Below are 19,790 nucleotides of genomic sequence, written 5' to 3' on the forward strand. Positions count from 1 at the left end.
TTGGTTTGTTCTCCTTTGACTCTCAGTTGTGACTTCAAAAAAAAGGTAAAATTGCTCCACTTCGTTACTTCCCTTCATCGTAAGGATGAAGGGAAGTAGCGAAGTTGCGATGATGAGATAAAAATGCCCCTTTCATTTTCAGTAACACAAAGAGACTTAAAAAAAACAGTATAATCAATATAGTCATTTTTTTTGTGTGTTTTAGAAATTGATAATTAAAAACAAAACAAACTACAAGAAAATTCCTGAATATAATAAAAGCGGGCTAAAATTACCCAAAGAAATCTACTTGTATATTTGCATTTAATATCTGAGATGTGAAGTATCAGGATTTGATCGAAAACTGAAAATCTGAATCAAGTTCATTTTTACAAGAAAAATAATGGCAAAGTTTTGTCTGCGCTATGCTGGATCATTTTGAAACATCCGAGAATATACACAAATAGTGACTTCAGATTACTTTGCTTTATTTTTTTCCAGTAAGGCTCGATTGGGAGCTTTATTAACCAAGTTTCAGTCTGATTAATAACGGCGATATCCTCTTCATCTTTCCCTCAGCCACTCCCATCCGTGGTCACCACAGCGAATCAACCCCCTCCATCTAACCCTATTCTCTGAATCCTCTTCTCGCACACCGACTAACATCATGTCCTCTTTCATACGTACATAAATCTTCTCTTTGCTCTTCCCCTAGGTCTCCTGACAGGCAAGTTTGAACCTCAGAACCTTCTACCAGTATATTCACTATCCCTCCTCTGAACATTACTAAACCATCTCAGTCTGGCTTCTCTGACCTTATCTCCAAAATTTCTACATCTCAACATCTTCATCTCTGTCACCCCCGGTTTGCTTGCAATTTTTTCCTCAATGCCAAAGAGTCTGAACCATACAACCATACATGTCACATCTGTCTTGTATACCTTTTCCTTACATTCTGGCTGACTTTATCACACTGACATTGTTCTCCACCAGTTCTAACGTGCTTGAACGCATGTCTTGACCGCTTTTATCACCTCCACACAAGGGCATACATCGAATTCCTTCACCTGCTCTCTGCTCTCACTAGAGATCACGATGTCATCTGCAAACATCCATGGGGATTCCTGTCTGAACTCATCTGACAGCCTGTCCATCACCACCTCAAATGGGAAAGAGCTGTCTAACAGCTTGCATGTCCTGCATCAGTCTTACATACAGTAGAAACTTGTCTTACTCCGTTCATTTGTTACAATGAATTTTTTCAATTAGTTCGTCCTCATCCTCATTATAGCTCCCAAAAAGTTAAGAGTGCTAGTGTTGTTAAGAATTAGAGTGGATCTGAAGAAGGAAACAATAACTGAAAGTGAGCGGCATTCGTGGTACGACACGGCTAAGTCAACCATCTGTACAATCCTGAAGAACAAAGAAGATGTGCTAAATAATAATAGTTAATAAGAAATTATCCTTAATTAATCCCTCGTGGGCAAGTCTTTCTGTTGAGTTTGAAAAAAGCAGTTGTTGTGTCAAAGTGTAGCCTGGCTGATGCATGAATTTGGTATAATGTGGGGGAAAAGCCAGAAAGTTGTGGGTCTTTTTTTATTTCACATTCACTACTCTCTGTTTAGCCTTCTGATCCATGACTACATGTGTAGTTATCACAAGGATTTTACAGCTAAAGGCCAAAACGGCCTCCAGACTTAAATGTTTCAATAAAAAATGTCCAACGGCAGGCTTTTGGAGGTTCCAAGTTGTTGTTTTTTCATTCATTGTATAACACTTGCCCTGCACGCACAATGACTCAAGGTTGGAGCCAATCACAGCTGCCATTGGGCGAGAGGTGAGTTTAAACCTGGACAGGTCGGAAGTTGAACACAGTCATTCATATCCATGGTGAGGTTGATGGCTGGTGAGGCAGGCCTATCATGAGGCAGGAGAACTGGGTGCCTCACTCAGTGGCTCTTCGCAGACGTTTTATGATCGCTCAGCACTAGAAACTAGTAACATACAAACCGTTGATGGCAAAAAAACACAGTGCAATGGAAATGTAGTTCATATTGCAAAAGTGTTTAAACATTTTTCGACAGCTGCCATACCCAGCGCCCCTCAAACAGAAATGAGGTCTCAGTGCAGAGCACGCCAGCAGTCAGCAGTCATTGCGCGATTTACATTGAGGCTCAACAGTCCGCAGCCTCACCGCACGTCTCTTCTCAGCATTTGAACAGTAAATGTGAAAATCCGGGGATTTTGGATCTAAAATTGGGAAAATACCTTCACCGCACAAATTGCTGATAAATATTTTATTTTTTTCATTTGACATTTTTTCTTTCCGAGATTGGCAAGTGAGGCACGGCCTCTCCTGCCTCCCCTGACTGCATGTCCATTTCAACTGAAAGACTCAAAACGGTTTTTTTGCTTTCTACTTAAAAGATTCAAAGATTCTCAATTGCCTGCTGACATCCAACTCAAAATAACTGACTTGCAGAGTTGTTTGGACAAATTTGCCTCCGCAGGCTTGGACCATTTTTATCAACACCTCTTGCCGGGGTGCCCCAAATTAATAGCCTTAACGTTTTCAACATGTTTTCTCTGTAATGAACTTTAATACAAGGAAGCTCCGCTCAAAGCTCACAAACAAGGCCTTAAATGACATTCTGAAATGTCAAAGACTCGATGCCTCTTTATTAAAAAACTTGTGAATGCTAGAAGTTGTTAGGTTTCAGGAATAACTCAACAGCGAGTCTTGAAAAGTTGTTTTTATCATGAAGTTAAAGATATTATTTTTGCCATTCCAGATGTCTGTTGAAAATGTTTCTTGCCTTTGAAGTTCCAGCCCAACGTATAAGCTGTAATGCACATGTGTATAAAACAACCTGAGACATAATATTTGTAAGTTTTCTAATTAAAAACTTATCCTATATACAACTCTAGAAACGAGCTTCCTCCATTGTAGTCTTCTGCAAAAACAAAAACAAAAATAAAACAATCCAACAAATCCCAAAATCTCGGAAAAAAAAAGGTATCGACGACAACTATCTCCACAATATATACAAAGTTGCCTCGATGGACTTGTCACATGTTATAGTTTGTAAATGTAAACATTTTCATGACATCATTTTACTCTTTTTGCACTTAAACAAATAGAAAAAATGAGTTATCAGTATTTGTAGGTTATTCTTTTCAATTACATAAAATGAACCAGTACGTCAAGAAAATACTTAAGCTGCATGTTTGTACATTAAATAGTCTAGCCTCCAGAGCAGACTACGTTTGTAGACATAGTTACCATAGCAACCACAATTGCTGTAAAGACTGGCCTTATAGGACACTGAGAATCCTCAGGTGAACCCAACATGCTCTCCCGGATCACTGACGTGTGTTTCCCATTTTGCTGGATGACTATCAGACAACTTCTGTCCTCTGCCTTGTGATTGGATTGTTATCAGGAGAGTCTGGAATGTCGACGCTGAACTTCACAGGTCCGCAACCATCAAGACACTCAACCATCATGCCATCTTTTTCTAAATGTTTTGTATTAATTCATTCATGATTAATTTCTCAGTAATTTCTCACTCAGTTCAGGTGATAATTTTTCAAAAGCATTACGGCATTTGTCAAATTTGCAAAATTTTTGCTCCATTTTAGGTATTTTCTGAAAACTCATATTGTGCTTTTTTTTTTTTTTTTTGCTCATAGGAACCATTTAAAATAGCAGATACTACCAGTGTCTTGTCATAATTAGCTGAAATTTGTAATATGTGGGAATAAATGGAATCATGCACATGTAAAATTCTGAAATGAATTGTATTGTGTTCGATTCAAAGTGTGATGGTGCCTATTTTTAAGGATAAAGGGGATGTGCAACTATAGAGGGATAAAGTTGATGAGCCATACAATGAAGTTATGGGAAAGAGTAATGGAAACTAGACTGAGAGCAGAAGTCAACATTTGTGAACAGCAGTATGGCTTCATGCCCAGAAAGAGTCCTACAGATGCAGTATTTGCTTTGAGAATAGAGAAGTACAGAGAAGGCCAAAGGGAGCTGCATTGTGTTTTTGTAGACCAAGAAAAAGGATATGACAGGGTGCCGAGAGAAGAGCTCTGATATTGTATGAGGAAGTCTGGGGTGGCAGAGAAGTATGTTAGACTGGTGCAGGACATGTATGCTAGCTGTGAGACAGTCGTGGGGTGTGTTGTAGGGGTAACAGAGAAGTTCAAGGTGGAGGTGGGACTCCATCAGGGATCAGCTCTGAGCCCCTTCTTGTTCGCAATGGTGATGGACAGGCTGACAGATGAGGTTAGACAGGAATCCCCATGGACCATGATGTTTGCAGATGACATTGTGATCTGTAGTGAGAGCAGACAACAGGTAGAGGAAAATCTAGAGAGGTGGAGGTATGCTCTGGAAAGGAGAGGAATGAAAGTTAGTCGCAGCAAGAAAAAATATATGTTTGTGAATGAGAGGAACTCGGGTGGAACGGTGAGACTACAGGGAGTGGAGATCAAGAAGCTGGAGGATTTCAGGTACTTTCAGGTACAACAGTCCAGAGCAATGGAGAGTGTAGAAAAGAGGTGAAGTGACGGGTTCAAGCAGGTTGGAAGGGGTGGAGAAAAGTGTCAGGGGTACTATGTGATAGAAGACAGTGGTGAAACCAGTGATGCTGTATGACCTAGAACAGGGGTCGGCAACCCGTAACGCCCAAAGAGCCATTTGGACCTGGTTTCCTTGGAAAAGAAAACACTGGGAGCTGCAATTATTTTTTGACGTCTAAAATAAAGGTACCATTGTATATATTGCTTTTTATTAGCTTTACACTTTGTATAAACAAGTGTGTAGTGTTTCGTTTCTGAAATTCACAAAGTATTACAGAGAAAATTAAATTTTATTTATGTAATGAACTCATTTTGAGCTTTGGGCTTTCAGAGCGTGTAGCGGAACCTTGACCTGAATTTTAAAAATAAATCGGGAAAAATTCAGTGTGTCAGTAAACAATAAAAAATAAATATTTGCAAAATATCTTCATAAATATTTATTTTAACCTGGTTTATGGGAATTCTGCTCCTGAACTTCAGCGCACAGAATCTGCAAATCTGGACTTTACCGGCTGGCGGGAATACCGGCTTCCGCAAGTGTGACGTTATTTTGAGCGCGAAAAATGATAAGTATAATTTTATTTAATATTTCAAGATCACGATAATCTTCCAACTTAGAACTAAAAGTTAAAAAAAGGAATTAACACAAATGAAATATACTTCATCTAAATATTTGTAATTTATTTTCCCAAGCCACTCGGAGCTGCAGTGTAGCGATGAAGGAGCCGCGGGTTGCCGACCCCCGACCTAGAAGCACAAACAGTGACGAAAAGACAGGAGGCAGAACTAGAGGTTGCAGAGATGAAGATGTTGAGGTTCTCTTTGGGAGTGACCAGGATGCAGAGGATCAGGAATGAGTCTATCAGAGGATCAGCACATGTTAGATGTTTTGGAGAGAAGGTCAGAGAAGCCAGACTGTGGACGGACTGACACACATAAATGAGCTGGACGTGAAGCTACAAGGGAAAATCCGGTTTGTGTATGAAATGCAAGCAAATGTCAGCCTTCAAAACCGAGCTGGTTCTATTTTCAAAGCAAATGTTAAACAACGATCAGACAAATGTCAGACAAGTCTGATATGTACTGTTTATAATTTTTTTAATTTCTTTTTAATTTTTGTATTGAATCTTGTGCTGATCCTGTCCATCTGTCAAATTTTAAAAGTCAATGGGGCCCCTTAGCCAAAAAGTTTGCCCACCCCTGGGCTTAACAAGTCCATAGTCCAGCTAAATTCACCTCACCGCTGACCCTTCCTGGATACACACTCACACACACAAAGGCATGCGTACACACACACACAGTCACGCATACACATACACACACACATACAGGAAACCGGAAAAACCTGTAATGACCTATGCGATTTCCTCCGCTCAGAATCTGAACCAGTTCATGAGTGTGTCTCATATTGTGGGATTGGAGCGATGTTAGACGTGGTCCTGCAGGGTCTGAGCTTTTCCCCCATGCTCGGGGCTCTAGGGCTCCTGCTGCTTGTTTATCTTGGGTCCTGCTACGTTAACGTCCACCCAGGCAGAGAAGAACCTCCGGGACCAAAACCACTTCCCCTGCTGGGGAACTTGCTGCAGCTGGACCTGAAGAAGCCCTACCAGTCCTTCATGAATGTGAGCTGCACATCTATTCATTTGAATCTCTTAGAAATGAGTGTAAAATACTGTTTTAACTTTACTCACTTGGAATGCTTACTTCTGATGCATATGAGAGCTGAAGAAGCTTCTCGTCTGAGATATGAAACGTCTTCAAGGGAAGAAAACATCTACAGACATCCTTGTGTATATGTTCTGAAAAGAGAAATAATTCGTGAAAATCAATCTTAATCTTGAAATAATTGTCCAAAATCCATTTAATCACCCTAAATTAGAAAAAAAAACAACCTTCAAATTCATTAGACTTTACCTCAAGTCTTCTCAGAAACAGAAATGTCCAAGAAATTGAACAAAACCAAGATAGAAAGACAGCAAATAAGACATCAGGTGGAGTTTCTAACATATAAGCTAAAAAGACTTTCAAAATAAAAATAAAAAAAAAGTCAAAAAAGAATACAATTATGTAAAATTGAGGAACATTTGAGCAAAAAAAGCCTGAATGATAATAACAGAATTTAAATGAGCAAAATTACCTGGCAAAATAAATCTGGCAACTGAAGAAAATGTCAGAAAAATTTGGACAGAAATATCAACCAAAAATTGTCAAAACAGTTCATATTTTTTTTGTTTATATTCGCATGTTTGTTTGCTTTTTTCTGTGTGTGGCATGTGTTTGTGTGTGTGTGTTGGGGGGGTCACCTTTAATTGATGGGATATGAAAAGTCCAAGAACCCCTCACCATCTCTACCACTTTGCAGCTGTCCAAGAAATATGGCTCTGTTTTCACAATTTACCTGGGACCCAAGAAGGTGGTGGTTCTGGCCGGATACAAGACGGTGAAGGAGGCGCTGGTCAACCGAGCCGAGGAGTTCGGAGAGCGAGACCCGCTGCGCATTGTGGGGCAATACAATAAAGGACACGGTACCGGAAAACACAAAAAAATGTGCAAAACGTGGACGTTTAAAACCCTGGAATAGAGAAAAAAAAAAAAAAATTAAATAGTTTCTTGCTTAATTTTCAGCACGTTGCCATCTAATTTTGAATAATTTTATAATAATAAAAATATAATTATAATATTATAAGTAATCTTTTTTTTCATTTTAATGTAATTTGTTGCCCTACTTTGGCAATTTAAGCTATTTTCTTTGGTAATTTTTGGATCAGGATTTCAATTTTTATGAGTCTTTTTTTTGTTGACACACTGATGCTAACACCCACCCACAGCTGATTGAGGTTATCTCTTCGCTTTGGTTCTCAGGGGTTTTGTGGTCGAACGGGGACTCGTGGCGAGAGATGAGGCGCTTTGCGCTCGGCAGCCTGAGAGACTTCGGGATGGGACGGAAGGCGTGCGAGGATAAAATCACGGAGGAATGTAAACATCTCATTCAAGTCCTGCGGAATTTCAAAAGTAGGGCATTTGGACATTTCCCAGCTGTCTTTTTTTTTTGAGGCATGACATCATTTGGATGACCACCAATCAAAAATTGTCACAAAATTACAGTAGCTTATTGTAAAATGCTTCAAGTGGCGGAAAATTTGCTGGTAAATCATTTTTTTAACCAATCAAGTGAAATTGGACAATTTCCCAAAGCACAACCAGCAACCTCTAACAGCATGCAAATTAATTGGCTACCTGCTTTTTGTACATGTTTTCTCCATATAATTATAATAATACTACATATTTAAGGCAATAAAGAAATGTGATGCCCCACACAGACTTACCCTTGCTACTTTATGGATAATTTCACGGTGATTTCTTTATGATCGTTGTATTATCTAAAGCGGTGATAAATGCCCATATGTAGAGAATCTATTTTAATATAAGTCTGCAAGACTTTTGCAGACTAGGTTTAGTTGCATGACCAGTAGAATATATTTAAGCTTTGACGTATGGAACTCGTTTGACTTATCCATTAACTCAGCAGATAGTGACACAAACTCAATCAAAATTAATTTCCGTACGTTACGTTTCAGGAGAGGCTTTCAACACCTCTCAGCCATTGAACTATGCCGTCTCCAACATCATCTGTTCCATCGTCTACGGCAGCAGGTTCGAATATGACGACCCGGAGTTCACGTCCATGGTAGACAAGTTGACCCGGAATATCCAGCTCGCGGGATCCCCGTCCATGCAGGTGCCATCCCATCAAAACACAGTTACAAAAAAAAAACAACCATTCTGAAAAAAAAAGGAAATTCAATCTTAATCAAACAAAAAAAAGGGGGAAAAAACAGGATCAAAGAATAGAAGTGAGATATTTCTCTAATAATAGATATTCTGTTTTAAATCTAGTCTTTTTTATCTGTTTTTGCAGCTTTTTCCAAATTCTAAATTCTCTGGATTCAACTGAAGTTTCTGCTGTCTGGAATCACATTCTGCACGCACATAGTTATTTTTCCAAATGTCTAATTTTTTATTCATTTGTTTGATTTTCAATTTATTTCTCATTAAGGCTGAGGTTAAGCCTTTGTTTCAGCTTCAATTCATTAATTACAGGCTATTTCAGCACGCTAAGTGTTATTTACCAAGGAAGCATCTCAAGATGGTGTGCAAAGGAAATTATTTTTCTATCAGTCATTGCGTTGCAACATTTGGATCATTGAAGAAAAACATATGTTTAATTATTAACTCAAAAAAAACAAAAAAAAATCTGCTTTAAGATTGACAGGTTTTAAATAAAATTTCAGGGTGATTTGTTTTTTTTTATTTGTGTTTTTTTTATATTTATTTGTTTCAGCTGTACAACTTTTTTCCATGGATGGGAACGTGGCCGTCTGACATTCAAGAGTTCCTCAAGGCCAGCGCTGAATACAGAAAAAGCAACTTAGAGCTTTTGCACGGCCTGGAAGCAACGCTCAACCCGCAAATGTGCCGCAGCCTCGTGGACGCCTTTCTGGTCCGAAAGCAACATCTGGAGGTAGTTTTTACAATTCTGCAACCATCGGAGTGATCCCCGATTGTTTTTATCTGAATGATCTGTCCTACATTGTTTGGAGTGCATGTCTTTCCGCCATTATGTAAATGAGCCCTTGTGTTGTTCAGACATGGGGGCGGAATGCAGGTAAACCTAAACTTCGGTGTGACCTTTTACCTACTACTCCCATTACAGGGAATGATATAGTAGCTTGTCAAAACTTGTGGTTCTGCCCTGAGCCGCAACACAACAGACAATTTAATTACACCAATGCTTCTGGAAAGACTGCTTGAAGGGACTAAAAGACCCCAAAAAAGAAATGGTTGAAAACAAATTTAAAATCGCTAATTTTGAATATTTGGAGATATTTACAATTTGGACTAAAAAGATGTGCATATTTAGTAAAGAGTGTGTACGACTTTGTGCAAAATGGAATAAAAGTAATCAAAAGTCATGATATGAATGTTTGCACAGTCCAGACAGATTGTGATATAATTTTGAATATAAAAATATGCCATTTAACCTCACAGGGAGAGCAGATAAGTCGGAGAGGCATTAGAGTAATTTACATAAATGTAAAGTCAGGGGAGATTATTCAGAATGGTGCTTAATCACACCTCAGTTGTCTGACGGCTCATTCCACACAGGTCTGCAGGTCTGAACCGCAGACTTTAAACGTATTTACGTGCTTGGCAACAGCAGCGAGGAAGCCTTGGACAGACACAAGCTCGCTGTGGGCGGCTTTCTGTCTCCCCCTGTTGGGACAGAAAGAGAAAGGACAGCGATAGAAAGCATAGGTAGATAGAGACAATGCAGGGTATCAGGGTTGTTATTAACATGATAGCAGCGCTAAAAGCCACACGGTTCTGCAGACATGATACAACAACAACTTTATTATTCATTTTAGAAAGAACTGCAGCGCGTCCCTTGCTGGACAACTGCAGTAGATCTGGTCACGTCTCTCTGGGAACCTGTGAAATAAGAGAACCGGGGTTTCTGTCATACATTCACACATACAGAGCATTGAAATAGCATTACTGCAAGACCCACGGTGCAAAAGTACAAAAAATTATAAATAATTTGGCACGGAGAACAACGACGAGCTATGCTGAGGGAATTATGGGTAAAGCGCAATTCTTTTTAATTTTATCTCTTTTTAAAGTGACAGTCGTACGAAGGTGCAGTTGCAAGAAACAAAGAGAAATGATAGCAGTATCAAAGCGCAGTTGCATGAATAGTTCTCACGGTGCATTTTTTGGCATGTTTCTGCAATTAAGTCTGGAGGTTCTTCCGGCAGGATGCTGCGCAGCTGCCGATCCACGCTGCGATGCAGCTGGTCAGGATGCTCCTGGCACTCCTGTGAAAGGTGGTGATGATGGGGGTTTGGGCTCTGGTTCTTCTCAGCTTGCAGAGAAAGTAGAGACGCTGGTCTGCTCTCTTGGCCGAAAGCTCACCTTGGAACCTCTAGTTAGTCTCGTTTCCGTCGTTGATGAGAACGACCATAATCATATCGTCCCTGTTCTTGATATAAGTGTCGGATTTGTGCGTCGGTTGTGCCCCTGTGTTCACAACGATGGTACCGGATGCGCTCCTGCCGCCCCGTACAGCCCGTCTTCCCGTCAGGAAGTCCAACAGCCAGTTGCACATCGAGGCGCTGAGAGGCGTAAAGTGATAAAGTGCAGACAGGATAGGAAGGGAGGGATGAAGGAGAGAGCAGAGTAAGCCTTTGGCAGCATAATTAGGGGCTCGCTGATGTGTTTTCTCCAAAAAAGGGGTTTTTAAGCCTATTTTCAGACAAAGAGAGGGTGTCCTGTCCCCCCGATTGAGCTTGGAAACTTTGAATAAAACAGTCGATGTCAAAAACTAAAACTTCAACCTTTAAACGATACTGGTAGATTTCTTGCAGATGCAAGAAATTGATTGGGTTTTTGGACAAAAATACAGATTTTTAGACAAAAATACAGATCTGTACATTTTCCATGTGACATAATGAAACCGAGACGTGCGACCGATATGGCCATTTACCCTTCGGGATATGATCATGTGTTTTCGTACAGGAGTCCGGAGTCTCAAATTCACATTTCCATGACGAGAACCTGATGTGGACGGTCCAAAATCTGTTCGCCGCCGGCACGGACACGACAGCGGCCACCCTGAAGTGGGCGCTGCTGCTGATGGCCAAGTACCCAAAAGTACAGGGTAAGAAGGGTCAGACTGCGGTGGCCCTCGGGAGGAATCAGCTTCAGAAGAAACCTAAAACCAACTGATCTTCCAGACCAGGTCCAGGATGAGCTGAGGAGGGTCACCGGAGGCCGCCTGGTCCAGGTAGAGGACCGGAAGAACCTGCCCTTCACGGACGCCGTCATCCACGAGACGCAGAGAATCGCCAACATCGCCCCCGTTTCACTTCCACACAGGACCAGCCAAGACGTCACCTTCCACGGTTATTTTATCAAGAAGGTTGGACTGGAAACGGGGAGATTTTGTTAGGATCCAAAGCTTCCATGTCAATGAAACTTCCGCACCGATCGGATTTCGACACCCAAATGTCAACTATAATTATCGGAATATTAGCCACTACATTTTTGACATTGAACACCGCGGCTTGAACCATGATTTTAACAAGCCAACGAGCCTCTTGACGCTAAATTATTTAGCCTCGTCACATCGAACCGGTGAAATTGCACAGACGTTGCAGAACACACACACGTGGTTTACACAAGTGACGGTGAGGGCGACAACAAAAGACGGAGGAATTGTTTAATTCTGACACCGAATAAGACGACTCTCGCGGGCAGGATAAAAATGAAGATAGCGAGCAGTGACTATTTCCTGTATTTTTTATTTGTGTTACCGGTCTTATGGTATATTTTTAATTAAGTAAAAAAAAATCTTTCTGTGTAAGAAGCTCATGTTACAAATGGACAAGTGCAGCATATATACGTGCAATTTTTTTTTCTTTTCAAAATATTGGGTGCGCCTTATATTCAGGTGCGCCCAATAGTCTGAATATTACGGTACCGTATTCTTACGACCATAAGGCGCTCCGCACTAAAAGGCACAGTCTCAGTTATGTGTGCCATTATTGTATTTAACACACACATAAGGCGCACCTGATTATAGGGCGCGGGTTTTTATACATAATCCAGGCCCCCACAGCCCTCTTTAACGTTCTCATGGTGTCCTCTACTACGTCCGCCTTACAACAACACACAAACAAACATACAAGTGTGCGTATTTAAAAATAGAGCCGGAGCAAAACTGAGTTCACATTTTGTGTTTGTCGAATGTGTTTGCTGCAGTAGGAGCGGAAGATGGCCGGATTTTCTTTATAATCCGCTGGAAGTTGCTGCACTGCCGTAGTCCTGGTCTGGATGGAAAAATGGCACCCTTTCATGAAATGAGAGCACCAAGACGGACCTCCTTGAAATTTTCCATTTTCATTTCTTCTGCCGGCATCACTGCTTTTAGTCGAACAGTGACCGTCGAAACGCTTCTCCCGCTCATTCTTTGCTCGATGATCCGCTGCTCAAGTTTTTCCTCCAACTTGGACCACCTTGCCTTAAGTCCGCGGAAACTCCGCTGCGTCCTCTTGACCCGTCGGAGCTTGTTTTCCAGCTTCCTCCACTTGCGATTCATTCATCTTAAATTCTCTCACGGCTGCTCGATTTCCTTGTTCCTCTGCGTATCTGATGGCCTTCAGTTTAAACTGTGCTTCATAAGCGAACAACACACACAGGGTGCACTGCACTAAAGGGTGTGTCCCACATTTTGAAGAAAATCTAAGACTTTTATGTGCGCCTTACAGTCGTGAAAATACGGTACCTTTCGGCCAACTTGCAAAAAACAGGTAAACTTGTACAAAATGACGAGCCAAAATAATGTTATAAATGAAATTCATTCTACCATATTGTAGATGACTGAAGGGAAAACAGTGTTTCGCGCTGCACTAACTTTTAACCAGGTATTTCAGAGCATCAGTATAAACCCTTTCCAGGTGTATTGGGTTCACCCAGGACTATAAACAAGAGATGCTGTCTTCTGAAGACGGTTCAAATTGCCTCCAAAGTCAATGTCATGTGTTTCCAGGGGACGGCGGTCTATCCTCTCCTGACGTCGGTCCTGTACGATGAGACTGAGTGGGAGGAGCCTCACACCTTTAACCCCGCCCACTTTCTGGACAAAGATGGGAAGTTTGTGAGGAGAGACGCCTTCATCCCTTTTTCCGCAGGTTAATAACGCCGAGAAAAAAAGCAAATGTAGCTTGAGGTTTGAATTTTAAACACAAGAAATTGGATCGTTTTTTCGAAACGTGATTTTCGCGTTATCAAGAAAATTGTTTCGAGTTTTCTGTCAACGTTTGTTTATTTCTCGTTTGTTTATTTACCCACTTTCTTGCTGATTTTCAGACTTTTTACAAATACGAATATATCATCTCATAGATTTTAGGGCAATTTGAGTGGATTAAGTTCTGTTGTAAATGAGTTTATCATGTTCTCTCGTCCCTCCCTCCAGGTCGCAGGGTTTGTCTCGGAGAAGGTCTGGCCCGGATGGAGCTCTTCCTCTTCTTCACCTCCCTCCTGCAGCACTTTCGCTTCACTCCTCCACCCGGGGTCTCCGAGGACGACCTGGACCTGACGCCCCAAGTGGGATTCACCCTCAGCCCCTCACCTCACAAACTTTGCGCCATTGCCATCGAGTGACAGGACGCAAAGATTTATGTTTCTTTGGTCTCGTTTCAGGCCTAAACGGGCTTCATACTTTAAATTAAAAAAAAGATAAATCAGAGCATCATTAAAAAGCTTATGCAATGCCGGCCAATCGTCACTTTGTGTGAAATGTGAAATATATTTTAATGCGAGAAAAGTGATTTTCAAGTATAAGTGTCTTAATATGTAATCCTAATGCATGTAAAAGGTGTGTTCTTAAAAAAAAAAACAAAAATGTCATACATTCTGGATTTATTATAAATCAACTGAAATATTGCAAGCCTATTATTATTTTGATATTGCTGATTATGGCTTACATCTTAAGAAAACTCAAAAATCTTATCTGCATTACAGAAGATAAAGAACTTTATCACAATATCCTAATTTTCTGAGACAGGCCTGTATACATATATATATATATACACATATATATATATATATATGTGTATATATACAAACACATATACGGTTGCCTGTCTCTCTGTGGCCGTGCAATCCACTGTTTTTTTATTCAATGACAGCTGAGATATACTCCAGTATCCCAAGGATCCTAAAAGGTATGAAATTGAATGAAAAAATGAATAAATATATATTTGTTTAATTATTTAAATGTATTAATTTATTTAGTTGCTCTCCATTAAACCCTTGCAGGAAAGACACTTAGCAATGCCCAGGGATCAGTTAGGGATTCAGAATCTTGCTCAACAAGACTTCCTGACAAGCAGCTTTTGCAGTATGTGACTGTTATTTCTGTGGGCAGAACTAAAAGTTTACCATTAACTCAACTGAGTTAGCAATAATCCACTACAGAGCAGTTATCGACTGCCACGATGGCCCAAAATAATCAAAAATAGGGTGATGATTTCTTAGTGGCTTTATAAATAACTTTTATTATTATAGAGCAATTGCGCACTTCTAGCAGTAGCCTATAAATGAAATAATAAACTAAAGGTTCAGTGTGGAAAGCTGGAAGCTACGTGTCGCTGCACATCACTTAGTGATGCGCGGTCGCGGCTAATCATTGCGGCTTATTTTATTTAGACCCAACAATTATTTTTAAACGCATATTAGGTATTCAATGAAAGCATGAGACTTCTGCGGAGCCGGGTAAAGTACATTTTCCTTGGATGAAGCTGAACATGCAGCTTGAAGGCCCTCTGGTGGCCTCGGTGGCGAGGTTGACCCTTTGGGTTTATCGTGGAGCTACACCACAGGGTTTCATTTATTTACATCCCGATAGCATGCATATTACCTAGCACTAAGTAATATGGTGTGAGGCACAGGATGGATATTTATTGTTTTATATTTTGGATATTCCTATTTTATTTTATATTCTTTATCTATCCAGCTAATCCCACAGTAAGGGTCACCAGTCATTATAGAGACGTACAACCATTCAATCCCTCATGAACCAATGAACCTACTACTGTGCGTTGACACTGTTTTATTCATTTTGTTTATTTGAGCAGCAGCCAACCTGCCCCTTTTTTCTTTGAATGGCAACTTCCATTACATTTCACATCAGGCCTTAAGTTGCTTCCCCACTCCAAGCCGGGGGTAACACTGGTTTAAAATGGCAGCTTATTACAACCCAAAAAATGAGGCTTTTAGACAGAGTCACTAAATCAACAGATCCCTTTAAATAGGCCTTTGCAGAAAACTGTCAATAGAAGAGATCAAATTGGCAAAAATGCCCTATTTTTAATTGTTGGGCAATTTTAGAGGAAGCGTGAATCAAACCATAAATGTCTTTTGAAGAAGTCAAAAGTTTGGCAACCGATATCTATCACCTACAATAGAGTGCGTGTGACTAACCCACAAAGCTTGCTGTATTAATAGTTAAGATTACTGCCAGTAAAATAAGATTAAAAATAACCCCCCCCAAAAAAGATGTTGGGATAGTTCATTGAGAGTTATTTTAAAAACTTTTTAGACAATCAAGAATAGATAATAACTTTGAAAAATGTTTGCAATATATGAAATTATAAATTTGCTTGTTTGATACTTTATCAAATCCTCTTGCGAAAATTCCTTCTCGGAAAGCAACATGGATATCGCCACAACAGATATGACTACGTTTGTTGAGAGTGAATAAATCCCTTCAATTTTAGAGGAAAATTGTACAAAAAAACAAACTTCAATTTATGACACAAAGGAGCCAAATAATGGCTAATAAAATCTTTCATCCTCACATGTTGCTCAAGTCTCTCAGGATTGATTAAACGTCGAGCAAAGCAGTGACGACAGAAACTGGAATAAGGATCATTTTATACAACATGTCGTTTTCCTACTCAGTGCCTGCTTGTGTAGCTGCCGTCTGTTGCTGCTGCGATCCTGACCTCAGAATAAGTCACCGCCTCTTCTTCTTCCTGCCTCAGACAAGATATCATTAATCACTCTCATCTGAGACTTAGCTAAAAAGGAAAAATCCGAGTGGGAGTATTTCATTTTTGAAACTCTTACACTCTGCAAGAAATTTGGAATGAAAGACAAAAGCTGAAAATCTGTATCACGATAAGCAACAGTAACAAGAAAAATTTGCTGACCCCCCACCCCACGAAAAAAAAAAAACAAACATATCTCCTGAGTTTGACAGGATAATGCAGAATTAGCAACATTTACTCTTAAAATGAACCAACAATCACCGAACAAACAAGAAAAAGCTCTTAAACTCTCTGCAGGGTCCCGGCAAGTCTTTTTGTTTTAGGTCTACCGGTTCAAGAGACGCTCACCTTTTTCTTTGAGGTGTGTTTATAACGGCCATGGTTCAGAGTGATGTAGGTCTGGTTGCTCTCGGTTTTGTCCTGTTTGGGGGGAAAATATAGAGGTCAAGAAACTCTGTTCAGCCTAAAGGGGAGAGTAAAATAAACAGAATTTTTTTTTATGCAATCTTTCTGACCGTAAGAAAATCTGATGAGCTGCATAAGCTTTACACAATGATGTAATCCAAAGCACCGCGATACTAATGTTGTCACTCGTGAAAACCACAGAAAGATTTCCTCCAGGAATAAACTGACCTGCTCCGTCGCAGCGTCGCACTCGTAGCTGGAGTTGATTGTGCTGTAGTGATCCTCTTCCGGTTCATCCTGAGAGTAACAAAAACAAACAAAATCCCACTGTTTTCCCTAATTGTTATAACCTCTATCAGAAATCACTGATCTCTCTTTCAGGGAACATTCCAGCACTTTTTAATCACAGATCAGTTGCCGAAATGTAGCATCTGTCCGCCTGTAGGTGGCAGCACCGAGCACAGAGCCACGTCGCATGTTCCTTTTTGTTTCGCATCTATAGACAGTAACTGAAGTGAGACTTTACCGGTTTTAACTTACAAATAAGGTTGGATCATTTGATTTTCTTATATGCATATATACAGTATCTACGCCGGATGATAGTAAATGCATGTGAAAGAACATATTACTTACAGGAGTTTTACATGTCTTTGGGGAATCTGGAAACACAATGTCATGCATGAATGGATGTACAGATGTATTTGTTGTCATATGATTATAAAATAGCTGATTTATTTTTTTTTTGGAAAATGACCTTTTGTCCGGTGCTTCCTGAGTTTGACGAGAACAGCAAAGATAAGGATGAAAACCAGCACCAACCCCATGACGATGATAATGATTAGAAGATTATTAAAAGGAGAATCTGCGGCCGAAGAATGAAAGTCAGAAAAAAAAATCCTACATAGATAATTTTGTAGAATTTCTTTTCATTTGACATTTCTGGAAAATCTGGAATGTTTTCCTACCTTCTTTGGGGAAAGGTGTGTAGTCTGCCTTTACCTTCACATTGTTCGGCATCACATACACACAGGTATATTTCCTGTTGTGTGCACTCTGTCGCTTCACCAGCAGATGAGAGATGCAATTAGTCTGTCGGGTAACATGGTGCTCAGAATCAGTGAGTACCAGCTCGGAGTCGTCCTCATCCACCCACTTGAAGCTTCCTTCTGGGCAACTGTTACTCGTGTACTTATACAGAGCACACCGTAATATGACGCCTCCGTCGCTCTCTTGCAAAGCAGTGACTGGAAAATAAAGGTGAAAATAAAAGCTTCTAATTTAATAAAGTATCTTCTCGAGATCAAACAAGCAAAGATGCGAACTGGCAACTCCACCAATCAGAGATGAAGATATCCATCAGACTATTTGCTTTTCAAGGAACAGATACCAGTTCGGTGGAAGATAAGATAAGATAAGATAAGATAAGATAAGATAAGATAAGATAAGATAAGATAAGATAAGATAAGATAAGATAAGATAAGAACAACTTTATTAATCCCGAAGGAAATTGTTGTGCCAGAGTTACAGAAAATATAACAGTAATAAATAATAAAAAGAAAAGGCAGAATTAGAAATAAAAATAAACTATAAACTATAAAGTGTCTCAGTGAAACTATAAAGTGTCTTAGTAAACAAGTGATAAAACTATAAGTGTCTTAGTAACAAGTGAGGTAAGGAGTGCACAATAGAATGATAAAAGGAAAAATTGTCGTGTAGCTGTTATGAAATGAAATGAAATATTGCACAAAAGTTAACCTAACCATCTTCAAGAGGGGTCAGAGCCGCCTGTTCAGGCTCAGATGTTTCATCATCTGCAGGACCATCATGCAGATGTTTTACCACTTGATGGTTTCCGGCGTCATCTTCTACGCTGTTGTGTGCAGGGCAGCAGGCTCAAGACAGCCGATGCCGACAGACTCAACATCAGGAGAGCTGGATCTCCTGGGAGTGGAGCTGGTACTCACTTGGTACTCAAGACCTTAAGACACTTTATAGTCTTCACTTGTTACTTAAGACACTTTAAAGTTTTTTGTATTTATAGTTTTTTGTATAACTCTGGCACAACAATTTCCTTTGGGATAAATAAAGTTATTCTTATTCTTATTCTTATTCTTATTCTTATTCTTATTCTTATTCTTATTCTTATTCTTATTCTTATTCTTATTCTTATTCTTATTCTTATTCTTATTCTTATTCTTATTCTTATTCTTATTCTTATTCTTATTCTTATTCTTAGAACTGGTAAGGACTGATAAAAATAGAAAGAATCATTGAATCAAATCGACAGGGATTTTACTTTATGGCTGAGAGAGAGGCAGCCTGTGCACAGCTGTTATTGTGGATTTATTTCAGCGATGAATTAAAAAAAACCTCACCTGCCATAATAGACAGAGTCGTAGCAACATCTGTTGATGATTGTCGACAGGTGTACAAACCAGCGTCCTCGACAGAGACGTTTTTGATGATCAGAGAGCAACTCGCATCCAGACTAAACCGGGAAGCTTTGGGTAATCTGTCGTCGACTTTTTCATTTTCAACAACATAAATGGATCCTTCTTTATATGATTTGGCAAATAGCCAGTCGAGGTTAGAGCATTCATTGTTATTCTTCTTGCAGGACAGAACAACTTCATCTCCAGCTTTGGAGTAGACCGGCAAGGTTCCCTTGCTGATTCCTGTGGAGAGATTGCACACTTTGACAGATCGGCTGAATGCAAATAAATCATTTCTTAAAATGATTTAAGAAATTGAAATTTAAAAAAAAAAAAAAATTAAAAAAAAATTAAAAAATTAAAACATTTCTTATTTTATAAAAATGATAACAAGTAAGGAGGTGTCTCGTTGTCGGAGGAAAAAAGAGCCCACATGATTCATGTGATGAATAAGTAGACCGCAAACTCAAAAGGAACTTCAGACATCCAATAATTTGTCAAATGAAATAGAAACACCGATTTAGGTCAATTTGTCTTGAGGGGATAAAAATGATATATTTTTGTGGGACTTGCAAAGTTTGTGACAGGCAGCGGGTAAAATTTTAAGAAGAAGAGAAGCTCTCTTAATAACAGATAAAAACAACAATCTTAGCAAAGAAATTGAGCGATTGCTGAAAGTCGGTGGATAGATAATAGATATAAACAATTTTACCTTGTAAGTGAAAGAGAAATATCAAAATGAATTCCAGAGGAAACATTCCTCCCAGTTCGT

General features: G+C 39.6%; 2 protein-coding genes across 3 annotated transcripts; one reads left to right on the forward strand and one right to left on the reverse strand.

Annotated features, from left to right (window-relative positions):
- The first annotated feature begins 5,914 nt into the window (after positions 1–5,914).
- Positions 5,915–14,398, forward strand: LOC147213317 (cytochrome P450 2K1-like). Of its 2 annotated transcripts, none has more exons than XM_086143191.1 (9): positions 5,915–6,191; positions 6,932–7,094; positions 7,432–7,586; positions 8,099–8,308; positions 8,912–9,091; positions 11,146–11,287; positions 11,364–11,548; positions 13,178–13,319; positions 13,604–14,398. In XM_086143191.1, exons 1-9 carry the CDS (start codon positions 5,994–5,996, stop codon positions 13,789–13,791), a joined length of 1,563 nt encoding a protein of 520 aa, XP_085999317.1. In that variant the 5' UTR covers positions 5,915–5,993; the 3' UTR covers positions 13,792–14,398. The 2 variants fall into 2 exon arrangements, with proteins under 2 accessions (XP_085999317.1, XP_085999316.1); XM_086143190.1 differs by having other exon boundaries at positions 5,920–6,191; positions 7,432–7,581; positions 8,148–8,308.
- Positions 14,399–15,236: 838 nt separating this feature from the next.
- Positions 15,237–19,790, reverse strand: LOC147213318 (uncharacterized). The gene is made up of 8 exons (XM_086143146.1): positions 19,731–19,790; positions 18,962–19,261; positions 17,552–17,830; positions 17,341–17,448; positions 17,220–17,245; positions 16,815–16,883; positions 16,530–16,601; positions 15,237–16,166 (listed from the first exon to the last, which is right to left on the reverse strand). Exons 1-8 carry the CDS (start codon positions 19,774–19,776, stop codon positions 16,089–16,091), a joined length of 978 nt encoding a protein of 325 aa, XP_085999272.1. The 5' UTR covers positions 19,777–19,790; the 3' UTR covers positions 15,237–16,088.

Source organism: Fistularia commersonii, chromosome 36 (genome assembly GCF_037954325.1).
Source record: "Fistularia commersonii isolate RoL2024-O1a breed Wild chromosome 36, RoL_Fcom_v1.0, whole genome shotgun sequence".
Classification (NCBI taxonomy): Eukaryota; Metazoa; Chordata; class Actinopteri; order Syngnathiformes; family Fistulariidae; genus Fistularia; species Fistularia commersonii.